Consider the following 15225-nt stretch of genomic DNA (forward strand, 5'->3'; position numbering starts at 1 on the left):
CTTTTACCGCATATATTTTAATAAATATCTTAAAAACTAAAAGAGACTGCCTGCTATAAGTTTGTAAGAGAAAGTGGGAAAACGGACCACAAATTGTACGAAGGACTTATTAGATCTATGTATGTCACGCAACAACAGCTCGATACGAGGTCCTTATCAACGAAAAACATTGGTGTTCCGGTTTCCTCTACTCCCCCTACACAAAAATGTTCAAAATAACCTCCTCCGCGACATATGAGCCACTTATTGGATAAATCGATTAACTCCACAGAACAAACAGTGAAGAAAAGTGATGCCATAGTGTAAATTTAAGTTTTAAAATTTCGCTTTAAATGCAAAATCGAATCATCATAATGAAAAGTATTTTATTATACTTGATTAACACAGGTACAGCTTCAATCTAACAAATATGTGAAATACATAAAATAGTATATTCTTGAAATAACTTTTACTATTATTGCAATTTTTTCATGACAAAAAGACTTTATCGTTTCATGGTACCAAACTCAGTCATAATGAAATTTATATTAAATATAACATGTTAAGAACCAATGAAGCGCTTTAGTAATAAAATGTTAAAAAATTCAAAAAGTGAAGTTAATCGATTTGGTCAGTGTGCGGCTGATATGTTAATACGTTGACGCTTGAGAACGAGATTTCTCGTTTTCATATGACATACGCTGGTGACCAGAAACAAGTTTTCTCATACTACATCTGTACTTTTTGTAACGCATCATTACACAAACAGAACTGTTTTACCAAATATCATACACAAACAAATTTTTAGAGTTACTTATGTGTAAATAAAAAAATATTCCTTGATTCAAATCATCAATCATCAAACATTTATACATTTCAAAAGATTGTCCCAGATTTATTACTCGCCTTCCAAAATAATTGTATATGTCTAAACTCGCCGGTACCGTAGAAAGTTTTAGCAAAACATTAATGGTCGACTCTGTGTTAAGATCATTTTGTAGCTTTGATACTTTCAGAGCCTGGAAGGTTACGGTAATTAGAGGCCATCGGGTATAAACCGTGTCTAGTAAGAAAGTTTTCCCAACGTTTCTCCATCATCGTAGCTGACTTCGTTAGGGGTCCAAGATGTACTGACACTGATATGCATCTAGAAAACTTAACACTAGGTTTACGAGCATTTATTGTATAGTTTATTCAACCATTCCTAGAAAAATTGATGTTCCTTCGTTTAGGTGTTGGAAATTGACGATTCAAAGATAGACAGTTAGGATGTATACTCATGTAATTGCATCACTAGAAATCAACGTAAACATTTACTAATAATGTTTATAAAATTGAATATACGCCAAATTGAGGCGTTACATAAACCTAGTAATGAAAACAACCGAGCAGTTTAATTGACTTTTTGAAATTCCTCTATAGAAACTCCAAGAGTGCATCTATTGAAGCTTTAATTGATTTACAATTCAATTTGGGCATTGCTAAATCAATTTCTGTAATAACATTTCAGAAAAATATCTGTTATCTTTTTAATAATTGCAAAAATAAGAAATCAGGAAGGGTTCATTTTGAACCGTCTGGTAGGTTTAGTGGTAATATAGTAGGTACATAGAGTATCTTTGCAATTAGTACCCGGACCGATCAGCAGAATGAGTATTTACCCATCATAGTCATCTTCACCACTGAGGGGCAAGACCCCTCGACAAATCAAAAAGTTCGACGGTCGAGCAGTTGTAATACGATATACTGTTCAGCAGGATGGATATCGGCGATATAACATTACTGCAATTATAAAACTGTTTTATGAGAGTTTTTTTGTAAATGAAACTTTTACTAACGCATTTGTGAGATTCTTCTAAATAAATCAAGACCAAACATGACATACTTTAAGTAACAATTTACTAGAAGAAAATAGATCATTGTAATTTAGTAAATAAGTAAATATGTTCCAAAATACATCGTGTTTGATCTCGTTTTAATAAAAAAAAAACCTTACAATTCAATTAGTAAATATTTCAAGTAAGAAAAGTGAAAAATAGAAAAGTTTAACATTGCATTAATATCCTCTTATACATCTGTTTCTTTTGATCGTTCCGAAGGTCGAGCGTCTCGCTTTTTCATTCGCGTTGTCCTTCTCTACAAAGGACAAACAGGAGCTCAGTTCGGACCTTATCTCGACTTCGAATCAATACCACTGCACGATTAATGCCCGGTCGCAGTCTCGGTTTTCGGGTACTATGTAATTGCGAGAATACTCTACCTACCCATACTCATGTTCAGAATCAGTGAACACTGGTAGATCTTAATTGTTCAACTAAACAATCCCTACTGGGCATGGCTTACACCCGAAAGTTACCAAGGTTGTTCTGGTCGTGGAACATGTATATTCACATATTTCTTCAAATTTATTTAAATTTATACAATCTGAATCGTAAATACAACTTTAGAAGGCAAACACGCTTTACGAAATTTTAACGAAATTGTTAATTACGAATTTTTTAGATATTTTTTCAAACATATTTCTATGAGATGCGTTGATTTTGTTACTTAACACATTGCGTACCGGTTCATTCTTAGAAAACTGACCTATTTTTCAATGAGATCAACTTATAAGTTCGTGATATATCACTATATGCAAAATATTCAAATATCTTATTATTATGTCATAAGTATTAAATAAGTAATCAGTAGTTAGCAAAGTTACAAAGATAGGTTTAAATAAAAACGAGAATTCTCGTTTCCGGTGTGCAATGTATTAATTTGGCACACTAAAGTGAGAGTGAAAATTAGCTATGGATAAGGTGGAAAGATAAGTAAAATCTTTAAAGGGATTAAATCATGGACTCACCATTTCCTCTGCTTTCCTCGATATCAAGAATGATATTGGACTGACCCGACTCCACCTCACATAAACCTAAAACAAACGAACAACAACTTCCCATTAGATGAATACCCTTCATAAATAATTTTTCTCTGAGACCTCATAGCAAGGCCCGATTTAACTCTACAAACAATAGGGTAAGATTTTACATTGCGCTCAAAGGTCAACACTGTAGGTCAGTTACCTTTACCAAGAAATGTGTCCATAAAAATGAATAATAATTATTTATTCAACATCCAGCAGACATTTGGCAATGCATCGATTAAATAACTTATAGTGAATGACAACAGTGTTCCAATAATAAAAGACACTCGGCTTTATCTTCTCATACTTTAAATTATTTACAAGCCTAAGACATGTTCTACATCAAAATATTTAAATCTCTTTTGTCTAATGTCTGAATGTTTCCAATTTGCGGGAAATAAATAAATCAAAGTAAACGTTACACTCAGATAGAAGAAAATTGTTTGCTTTTATCACGCAAGATGATAAATAAGTTACAACTTGAAAAAATCACATTCGTAAGAATAAAAATTGTTTATGTATATTAACTGTAAAAGCTATATAAACGTTCCTTGTAAAAACTAATCTTATGGACTGTCTCAAATTAAACAAAGAAAATATTTTTGTAATATTATAGATATTGAAACATATGTAAATAATATTTAATGTTGTATTCACAACACATCGGTGACACAGCGATTTTTACACTTATTTTGTAATTTACTATGAAAACGATGACTTCGAGAAAATGAAATTGCTCTATACGGTAAATTAGACCTTCCTTGTATGAAAACCATGACAGTAAATACAATACAGATTTTGTTGACCACCGAAAAACTATATTTCATGTGACGCAAAGTACTATTAATGATCCTCAATGCCAATTACATATTGTTTGATGTCTCCGGGAAACCTTCCTTTCCTATGCACAGTTGCTTCTTTAAAGAAAACCTCGAGCACCTGTTGCTGTTGAGGGTTACTGGCGGTATCTTGTGTCTTGAGCAACTATTTTATAATATTTTCTCACTTCGTTACATGTTCCACTCCGATGGATGACATGTAGGATATGAAAGAGTTTCTTATAATGACATTTATAGTGATATTATTGTTAATAAAGTATTTCTTCGTTCTTTCTTGAATCTAGTAACTCTTCGATATCAATTTTTTTAATTTTCAGTTTAATTTACAAGAACAATAAGTATCACAGAAAATCGTATCTTACAAGGAAAGGTATCGAATCCGAAAATTAAAAAACGATATGAAACTTTGTGTGTAATTAGAGTAAGTCAAGCCTAATATAATAATTTTTTTGTATAGTTAGTATAATTAATATAGTAATTTTTGTTCGTACCTTTCATTTTGAAGGGGTGAAACCACCCCTCGAGAAAATTGCAAATTTTTCTTTCCCGTGAATTACTTTGAGCATAGTAAGTGATAGCAAAACAGTTTCAACAAAAAATACATTGTTCTTCCACGTCTATAAAATTATAAAATAAAATTTTTCAAAAAGTTACGTTATTTTCAAAATTTTGAAAAATTTCATTGCATAATTTTATAGACGTAAAAGGACAATGCATTTTTTGTTTAAAGTTTTTTTCACCCTTTCAAGGTGAAATTCAACACGAAAAAATTGCAATGTATTTAGACTTAACTTATTCTACTTACAATAGTTCCATAATTTTTTGAATTTCCAGGTTCGATACTTTTCCTTATTAATCGTAACTGTATCCGTACATACTGAATTTTTAAATTCGATTTTCTCAAAAAGTACACATCGAACAAAGAAATGTTATTCCTTTTTTTCTTATTGTTTTATTAAGAATCACCTCCCATCTGCTTGCCGAATCATTTGGATGTAATCCGTATAAAAGAAAATATCGTGTAACGAACAATTCTGTCATTTAAAAGGACATTTCTCGTGAGTTTTGAAAACCTGTTACAACTTTTACAATTAAGTACATACAAATAATACAATTAAATTTATAATTCCATGATATTTCAGACACGAGTCTTTTATTCTCAATATAAATTCTAACAGTTGTCCTTTTCCCGTCGTTTTCGATTTAAATTCACTCAGTAAGTTCTGTTGAAAGTACTCAAACAGGTGCAAGAAATATGTCCAACCGGAAATATGACTTGGCAAAGCAAACCATCCAATTTACAGAGTCAGTAATCTCGTAATCTTTTCCTTCACAGTGTGAGCGACAGTTTACATTAAGCATCATCTGTTGAAATTCTCCACGAACTCGTTAGTGTTATATTTTTATCACAGTCTCTCACAACCGACGAGCTAAATCGGGATATATCAGTAATTGTAATCCAGTTAGCGCAAACCCCGTCGAGCTTTCACTCCAACAAGATTTAAATCAATTTAAACAGTTAGCATGTCCGACGACCGACACTGATTCGTTTTATAGATAAATTGGGAGTTTATAAATCTCAAAAATACCATTCGCCAAATAGATACGAAATCATTAGTTTCAAAGATTTTAGAGAGTGGTCACGGTTTAACGAACGAAAGAAAAATATTGAGTCTATAGTAAAACCTTTTAGAATTATCGAAATTATTGTATACACACTATGTGAATGGGACTACGTGTTTGATATTGCGGTAATATCGAAGTTTGAAGAAGATACTACATAGATTTCGCGACTTAAATATATAAAAAGATTACAGGAAGATTGAAAATATTCCAGAAGAACGGTTAAACTTATTAGAATATGCAGCTAATATAAAAAATGTTGAGTACAATACCTAAACACCAATTCTTAAATAAAATTTTAAATATTTTTCTTATCTCTTGTTTCTTATTTGCGTCAGGAACATCCAAAAATTCTTCTGCACATTTTATTATTGATGTCTAAGTATGTTTATTTCTTTATTGTTAAAGAGAAACCGATCTGATCCGTTTTAGTCTACCTTACCTCTGAAAACTGTTAAATTTCAGTTGATTTGTGTGAGGCACACGGTACAGTTGAAGCAAGAAGATTGATTCTATTCATGTGCAAAGAAGCGATGACCGGATATCCTTTAACGTATTCTGTGGAACTTCCGTAATAATTCACGCGAGCATAGTGATCCTACAGCCTCGTAGTTTATGACTGTTCTCACCTGACACTGAAGAGTCGAAGGTGGCCCCCGGACGAGAACACAAAAGGCACCATCGGCTCTGAACAAATGCGCGCCTCTCGGCTGTGATCTTTCTCCAAAAGGTTAACTTCAAACGCTAATGGCTGAGGCAAACGAAGATGTACCGCTCCTCTCGAATGAAACTTATTCCCGGTAAGACGCTGGATGACATTTGCCTTTTCTCTGTACGCTTTACCCACTTTAAGCCAGTGCCGTATCCGGTCGCGTCTTTAATGAATACTCTTTAATGGAGACCAACAAGGAAAACACGTTGAACTTTTATTGGGGTACAGGTGATCGGCAAGTTTGTGGGTGAACGATGATCTTCGAATCTAGGAAACGGCGTACTACTTGATCGGAGAAATATTTAATTTTTAAGAACTTTTATTTATATTTCTTGCTGTGCGAAATTGGATAGTTTCGACGAACTAGTTATATACCATTGTATTTATGTGTAACAATTGTATTGAATTGATTTCTATAGTTATTGATTAAATACATGCTTTGTGTGTGCAAAGATAATTGAAGTTAATCAGAAGAGTAATAGGACAATTTGAAAACTAGTAGAAAATTAATGTTCACATAGGTAATGATCATTTAAATAAATTATACTTTGAATACGATGGAAGATACATAGAATAAAGTTAAAATTCCTGCCGAAAAGCTATTCAAAAATAGTATAGGAAATTATTTCGAATTAAAAAGCGGTGAACTTAATCTTATGTAATATGTAATATTATTTATACTGGTAACATTGTTTCTACAGAATGAATACCAGTCAAAATGAATGGTTTCGGTTTTTTGTTTCGGAATTATTGATATCTTAACAGCATTGAATATTCTAAATGATTTTGAAAATAAATAGTTTCACTTGAATACTACAATAAATATTTGAATAAACCAAAAATAATCTATTGTTACAATATTCGTAGGGATTACATATCAATCGTATTAAACGTTTGGTACCTCCGGTATTAAAGTTAAGAAAAAGACAACTATTAAGATTTTCTAATTTCTTCTCCACTGCAACTTAATAAGATCGTTTCATCGGTCAACACTAAATTTCAGGTTCATGAATTCACAAAATAATTCCACACGAGTTTCCGCATTAGCAACGGGTAACGAAGTTCCTGGCTGTTATACATCTTCTGAAAACGTTTTTCATGGAAAAAAGGTGATCTACTGTCGAACTTTGGCCATTTCTTGGAAAGCAGCTACATTAGAAAGTGCATACTCAAGGAGCAAGCGTGCCGATCGCGACCCATATCTTTCGCTGAGTCTCCTTGTGGCTGTGTATCACAAGTCTTACGGACTGCGAATAGAATCGTAGGTGAGCGTTGCTGGTAAATTCCTGCCTCGACGTCGTTAAGAGAGAAACCGCGAATTTACGAAGGTCCAAGATAAAGACGTACCGCTACTAACCAGCGCACAGCACCTGTGTTCACCACGAGTATCGCGTGGAAAAATATTACAGTCGGTTCATAATCTTCGATGATTTATCGAAAGAATATCCTTAAGTGTATTTTATGACGGTAACAATTTTATATCGGTAATGCATATATGCAGACGCATGCGATCGGTATCTACGTGAGTTCGTAAAATTGATACGTAGGTTCCTGAAAAAGTTTTGAACATCGGCTGTGTTAAATAAAAAGTTGTTCGTTATTTTCGTTATCTTCGCTGTGAATGTGAAGTTTATTTTATAAATCATAGATGCTCAATTGAAAGTTTTCTAAGCTTTTGACTGAAATTAATCTGCTTCAAATATAGCCAAGTAACATGTAGACAATTGAAAGTAATTGTGTGCGAATTATTCCGCTTACTGACGCAAATGGGGTAAGCTTAGAAAGTGCTGACACAATCTAATGGAAAACGTATTAACCCCTTGCCCTATGATTTCTTTCTCAACTATGATCGATACATCTACTTTGTTATTAACGATTTATTGAAACGATTTATTGAACGATTTATTTAGTCGGACTCCTCCAAAATATCTAACTTGTGGAATATCTCTAACAAGACAAGATATCGAATTCGGAAATTCAAAAAATTGTGAAACTTTGAGTGCAAGTAGAGTAAGTTAAGACTAATACATTGTAATGTTTGTTCGTGCCGAATTTCGTTTTGAAAAGGTGAAACTACCCCTTGAGAAGAATGCAAATTTATCGTTCCCGTGGACTATCTTAAAAAGGGTAAGAGATAGCGAAAAAAGTTTCAACACAAAATATATTGCTTTTTCCGGTCAATAAAATTTTATTTTGCAGCTTTATAGACGTGAAAGAACAATACATTATTTATGTATAACAATGTGTATTGTATATTTGTAAAGAATATTATACATATTCATATCCGCTCAAATTCGTCACGTCAGAAATAAATTAAAGCATATATGTATTGCTACAGAAACATAAAATCTTAGTACACTTCCTCAATTCGCTATTGAGCAATAACTCGTGGGGATCAAGAAAGAACACGCGACGTACTTTTTTTACTCTTGGACATAAATACGCAGAAAATCGGTGAACAAGTCGTAAAAATGCTTGAAATCGAATGGCAACGCTTCCAATGTTATCTAATACCTGTCGTCAACTGAATTATGTGATGAAACGCTCAGTCAACTGATAAAGAAATAACAATATTCATTTCGAGACTTCCTACCAGGCGAAATTTTAGCCTACTTTATTGATTACATTACTATTAATTTAAAAAATTTGTAGGCATCTTTGTTCGCTTCTCTTACGGTAGGATTCATTTCTGTGAATACATCCTTCGCCTGTTTCTTGTATTAAAATTCATATGCCACGTACATAAATTGAACGAGATAAAGATAATGTTTTATGCATCGCGATAGCTGGTAAGAATCTTCAAAACATGCACTGAAGAAGCGAACTTTTATGTACTTCATATCTTCGAAACAGAATCAGAAAAAAAAATAGAACGAGATATACATATGCATATCCATCAAACACAAAGAAAAATGGACTTTTTTAAGAAAGCTAATGGATATTTTAATAAGAAGAACGTTTATATAGATTAGAACCGCAGGTTCTTTAAAGAGATACCTTTAAAAGGATGTTTTCACTAATATAGAAACTTAAAATAAAATGTAATTTAACCATTTGCCAAAATAGGAATAAAATTGATGTAAGTACACTTAATTAATATCGTAGTTTGTCACTTGTATTTAACGTCGAAAGAATCAACTCTGAATTAAGAATATGTTTATATACAATAGGCAATCCTATGTTAGTGTCTAAGTATACAGGGTGCATGATAGAAGATAACATTTCTTGTTTATTACAACTTTACTTTTTTCGTAAGCGACATAATGCACTTAAAAAATACAAATCAATATTTCTTTTAATTAGAATTTGCTTTTCACTCTTATCAACTTCTTTTTTTATGTAACAGAATTAGGGTATAGTATTTGGAAAACGAATATGACTTTAGCCTTTTCAAACAAACATTTTTAGTTTTATAACTAAAAGATATTTTATTATATACACATACAAGATTGTTTGTAAAAAAGGTACGATAAGTACCTTAAATAAGTCAGGCTTCGAAAAAATTGAGAACAAAATTAAATTAATATATGAAATTAATTTAATGTGGTAAAACTTCATAATTTATTGCAAATACAGAAGGTAAAATGTAAAAATCACTATAAGGACATTAATTAAACGCTTATTATACAATGTTTATCTTTAGTCGGTAATTTTCAATCGAATTTGACGCGAACGTACATGAATTAAAAATTATAGAAGCGTACATTACTATTTGTAACTAATATATAGGTAGTTGACCCGAATCATAGCCCCACTATCAAATGGGCTACATGAGAAATATTAAAAACTGTTCCATTGATTTTTTATGAATGTACTAGAACGAAATATAAAAATTTGAACGTTATGTTTGTTACATCGTCATTTTGCATAGAGGCAAAAAACACAGACACAAGCAATAGAAAACTATAAACGCTGTGAGAATTATACTTGCAACCTCATATTCGTATTGTATTAGCGTCATTTAGGCGGGGTCATAATTCATAACAATTATTTCCTAACACAAATCATTAATACCGTACAGGGGAACGTCGATTATCCGAAATAATAAGGAAATAAATTCATTCCAATAACCGATTTTTTATATTATCGGACAAGGAGAACCAGATATGTAAACATTGTTACATACATACAATCCGCGAAATTTCCATAGTTCTATACTTATTCGTTGGCAATTTTGGTTCATTTATAAAAAAAATGAATAGGTTCTAAGTATTTATATATATATATATATATATATAAATATAAAGCATCTGAATGGCTTCAAGATAAAATATCTTTTCATTCAAGTGATTAAATTGAAAAGTATGTGTTTTTTATGAAGGGTTATGCGAAATTTCTATACTTTCATTTAATATAATATAATTAAATTTATAATAATAATTATAATAATTATTTATTTTACAAAATCCAAATGTTTTATTTAATAATTGTATGTTAATATGGTATATTGTAAACGTTGTATGGTAAATTATTTTTCAAAATAACCTCAAATACTTCTAATTATATGGTTTGTAACATCGATATATCTTGTAACGTAGGAAACATTTACAGTTCGCACGCTTACACTGCGAGATGTGAATTCGCCTCATAGAAAAACAAAAGGAAAGTGATTTGTGGTTTTAGAATAAAGCGTCGTTACAATCGTAGTGTACTAAACTAAATTCACGCGCTGTTATTATTTTCCATAGATGTGTTCCAAGAATCTTAACAGATAGTCTTGATACGCGAGTAATTCTGGGTGAGATGGCCCAAACTTATTTACATTGTAAAATATCTATATTTTTAATTGTTTTTAGTGATATATTGAATCATGCGCAGAAACTATTTACCACACTAAACACTATACTTATTGTTAGCATTCAAATTGCACGATTACGGTTTAACACGGTTGAAGAAGAGCGGAGGAACTTTCATTTACACGGCCCTTGCATTTCACTTACACATGGTCAGCTCGGACAAGTGCAAAAATTACATTAATTTTTTGTTTGTTTCGTGAATTACATATACAATCTTGTTGCTATTATTAATTTTTATTCAAAAATATTAACTTTATATTTTACAAAAATATAAATAATACTGTTTCGTATGGATTTGTTAAATTTATTACATGTGTATTTCTTTTTAATCTGAATTACGAACTCGAATTACACAATTTTAATTTACACGGCATTTTCGAGAAAACAGTCTGCCATGTAAATCGAGGGTTAGGCGTGTTTACGCGGTAGTTTTTACGCGCAATCTTAATTTATGCGAACTGAATTTAATATTTAACATCAAAATAAAATGTACTTTCATTTTCTGAAATGTCATTATTATTATTTCTTTTGTTTGGCTATGTGAGATAAATATGTATTTCTAGAACTTACATCAGCTTCTCTTTCTAACATTTTGTTTTCTCTTGTACCTGCAGACTCTATTTACGCGATTTTTATTCACGTAAAACGAATCCACGTGGAACGGATTTTCACGTGAATCAAAGATCAGATGTAACTATTCTTCTTACATGTATTGACTTTCCCAAATATATTTTGTTTTTGTTAGGAATTAATGATATATATAAGTAAAAGTTTAATTAAAAGAGCGGTCTATTCCACCCTGACTTACTCTGTTACATGTAGTGATAATCGGTCCTCGAAATTACCGGTGTTCGAATAATCTACGTCCCACTGTGGTTATATAAATCGTTCGGTTCCGAAGCGTTATTTACCGGGACATTGCAAGTATTCAAAGTTAAGCAAAGCACGAATGTGTCGTGGTTCAGTCGCAACACGTGTCGATATCGAATTCGAATCGTTGGATTGCATTAGGGAAATGCCCGTAATTCCTAGTGATCACGTTGCGGCGTTGGCGATCGTAGCACAAACATTGAACACGACTGAATGTTTCTCTTTCCCTCTGGGGCGAATTTGATCGTTATTTGTGTTCGGAGCTGAACGATTTGTCAGTGATTGCACAGGAGGCTTACGTAGCCGGTTACCGATGCTGATACCGACGCCGACAGGACAACGGTTTCCACGGTAGCGAACTCAACGCAGAAAGAGACCAAACATTGCCCACCCTGCTACCTTTTCAACCTCGATTCCCACGATATCCAGCTTGACCATTTAAAGAGAGTTATGCACCAGACTGTAAAAGTTCTCGACACACTGCCAGATATATCCCTCTCCTTCCGTCCAATTACCATGCGGTACTAAAAGCCTTCGTTCATCCGAAATAGCACTCTTGTGCGCCCTCGAGTCTCACCTCAGCGCTTATCTTGCAACGCCTAAATACAATCTTCCGGGTGTTGCCCGTTGCCAGGCGAAACTACTGGATTTATATTAAAGCTACTAATAGCACGACCTCTGCAATTACTGCTCGGCCCGAGTGTCTGCCGGGTTGGGTGACCGGTATTATCGCCGCCACGTTTCAAACGCTCACGAAGTCGTATATTTCCCTTCGTTCCTATCACTTTCATTGTGATCTGCAAGATACCTTGAACGAACCGTTAGCTCTTGAAGACAGAGTTAACGCAGCGTAAAGTAAGCAAGAAAGGAATACTACATTCTTTCTAGAGTATTTTCTAAAATATAAGTGTGTTCTGATATAAGTAGTATACATAAGGCTGGTACACAAAATTCATGATACAAATGGGGTCAGGGAAATTTTATGGCCTGAAATAAAAGGAATATCAAGGATAACGATATTACTTATTAAGCTTCGTTCTCGAGAAAAAAATGTGTTTCACAATCAATCGAATAAGCATGCACTTAATACTAAAATTATCAAGCAATTAGAGTGAAGTATTTTCAATTTTTTTATTAAAATTAGAACAATAGTTTTCTTGAGATTCGAATTGTCTCCTAGTTTTATATATGTACAGACCAACAAATGTAATTAAAAATTTCGCAAAAACATTTTCATAATTTAAATACTTGCGAAATAAAAATTCTCAACTGAGTCAATTTGACCCGTCCGATAGTTTTAGTGATAACTGTATAGGGCGAATCATTCAACCGTGCCATCTGAATTTACTTGAAATATATGGTTCGAACAAAAGCTATGCGGTATCAATCAAACCAACTGTATTTTCTACTCTCGATGAGAAACAACTTCTGCCTAAAACATTTTTTTTACCCAACAAATAAACTTGGTGCTACGATTAAACGACTCACCCTGTATACTAACAGATATTACGGATATACTGTAGGCTGTTGTTGTAATCAGTTTTGAGCAAGATACAATTTCGGGCATTATTTGTTATGAAAATTCATTAGGATATTCTATAACGAACGTAATTCTCATAGAATGTTCATATTTAAATGTATGTACATACACTTACTTAACTACATGTTAAAGAATAATAAGTACATTTTTAATGCGAAATGTGTGAAATAAAGACATACATTATAAATTTAATTTATTATATTTAAATTTTGTAGGTAATATTTATATTGCATATTGCATATGCGAATTTATAAACATTTTTGCATTTTTCCGGGTTCATTGTAACATACTCTTTTGTTGTAAGTATTTTAATTTCATGAGAAAAACTGTTCATTGTAACTATTAACTCTAATTCCAAATTAAAATTGCGAAAGAGGTCAGACATAGTATCTACGTAATACCTGTCGTTCTGTAAGATACTATGTGATTAATTTTAAAAGATAGTTTAATTAGATTCATTTTAATTTATCCATCAAAATATAAATTAGCATTATCCGCTAATAATTCCATTCTTCTTCGTCTGTACTTCAAACTGTTCTATCAATTGTGTTATAAAAAGCGTCTTATCCACTATTTTGTTTTACATCACGTTTTTTAACACGTTTTTGTATTGAAAGGTCAATTTGTTTTTTTTTATAATCTTCATAAATAATGCTGAATTTATGATGGACCGTTTAGTATATTACAAAGTTCAAATAAATACTACTTGTTAATTATAAATTACTTTATTAATCGTTCATTACTGTATTTACGCCGGCACTATAATTTCTATTTCGCTTGATCGGGTGGTTCTATTAATTATAAGTACTTTTCTCCATCGGATGGCATTATATTAGAAGAGTGGTTTCAAAATTATTTCTTTTCTTATTTCCGTTAAAACTGTAATTCAAATTTACATATTTCAAACAAATTCAAATATATTCTTCTTTTCTTTTATTACTATTTATACTACTCCTTTAACTGTATTAACTCCTTGCTCTGTAATTTATATCTAAACTGTGACCCATCACTACTTTGTTATTAATAATTTATTGAAAATGAAATGAAAAAAACGAACTGAATTATATTTATGTTTGTTAAATTTTATTTGGAGTCTTCGCCGTGAATCTGACAATATTATAGGGCAAGGGGTTAATATCAATCACGTAAGAAAACATAATATGTTATCTCCTTAAAAATAATGTCATGGGAGTAGCTTTTCGGAGAAACAACGTATATCATATTTCATTGGAAATAGTGAATTATAATTAGTATATTTAACAATTGTCGATAACGATGTCTTTCAAAATATTTAACTCTTTAGAGAACGTAGAGAAAATAGACACAAAGTTACTCACCAGCTTTCGAGGCAACACTATGAAGGCACAAACACATGCATAATAAACAGCAGAACCACGTGACTGTTGTCCTCGCCTGAAAAAAAATAACATAGGTGAATATTAATATCATACCAACTAATACGCTGGTTCACAGAAGCACTTAAAATTAATGTATCTGTAATAGAAATGAACATCTTATATATGTATTATTCAATTTCAATAAAATCTATGTCCATTGCTCTCACATATATCCCAAGCATTGTACATACGGAAATTTCAAAACATCTACTATCCGGTGAGTATATTTCCAGTAAAAATATAACGACTTTAAATATAATTGTGAATACATAAGTAGGTAATGGTCTCGCTGTGACCTTCTCAATACTTTAATTCATTTCTAATTTAAATCATTTAGAATTACGTTATCGCAAAGACATTTGATTACACGTTACATTAATGATAATTAAGCGGAAATAATTTTACTGTAGATACGAGGGTAGACCAATACCTTTCATGAGGTGCCATGGCATAATATGGTGCAACGAACCTCAATTGAAAATATACATAATTAGTTATGGCTGGCGAAACACGTACGCCAAGTTTATAGCACAATCACCATATTCATAAGCAGTATACCTAATG

The 15225-nt window shown here is 32.0% G+C and overlaps 1 protein-coding gene across 5 annotated transcripts in view; it reads right to left on the reverse strand.

The window, feature by feature from the left end:
- Positions 1-15225, reverse strand: part of Cad99C (cadherin 99C) — a 303145-nt gene that overhangs the window by 85975 nt on the left and 201945 nt on the right. For all 5 annotated transcript variants that reach the window (XR_004234734.2, XM_031973644.2, XM_031973640.2 and 2 more), the window contains exons 2-3: positions 14602-14677; positions 2828-2893 (exon numbers count right to left, since the gene is read on the reverse strand). Coding sequence is in view for 4 of the 5 variants with exons in the window: in XM_031973644.2 (XP_031829504.1) it covers positions 2828-2893; positions 14602-14677 (142 nt within the window). In the remaining variant the exon portion in view is untranslated. The remainder of the gene's footprint in view (positions 1-2827; positions 2894-14601; positions 14678-15225) is intronic.

Source organism: Nomia melanderi, chromosome 13, assembly GCF_051020985.1.
Source record: "Nomia melanderi isolate GNS246 chromosome 13, iyNomMela1, whole genome shotgun sequence".
Lineage (NCBI taxonomy): Eukaryota > Metazoa > Arthropoda > Insecta > Hymenoptera > Halictidae > Nomia > Nomia melanderi.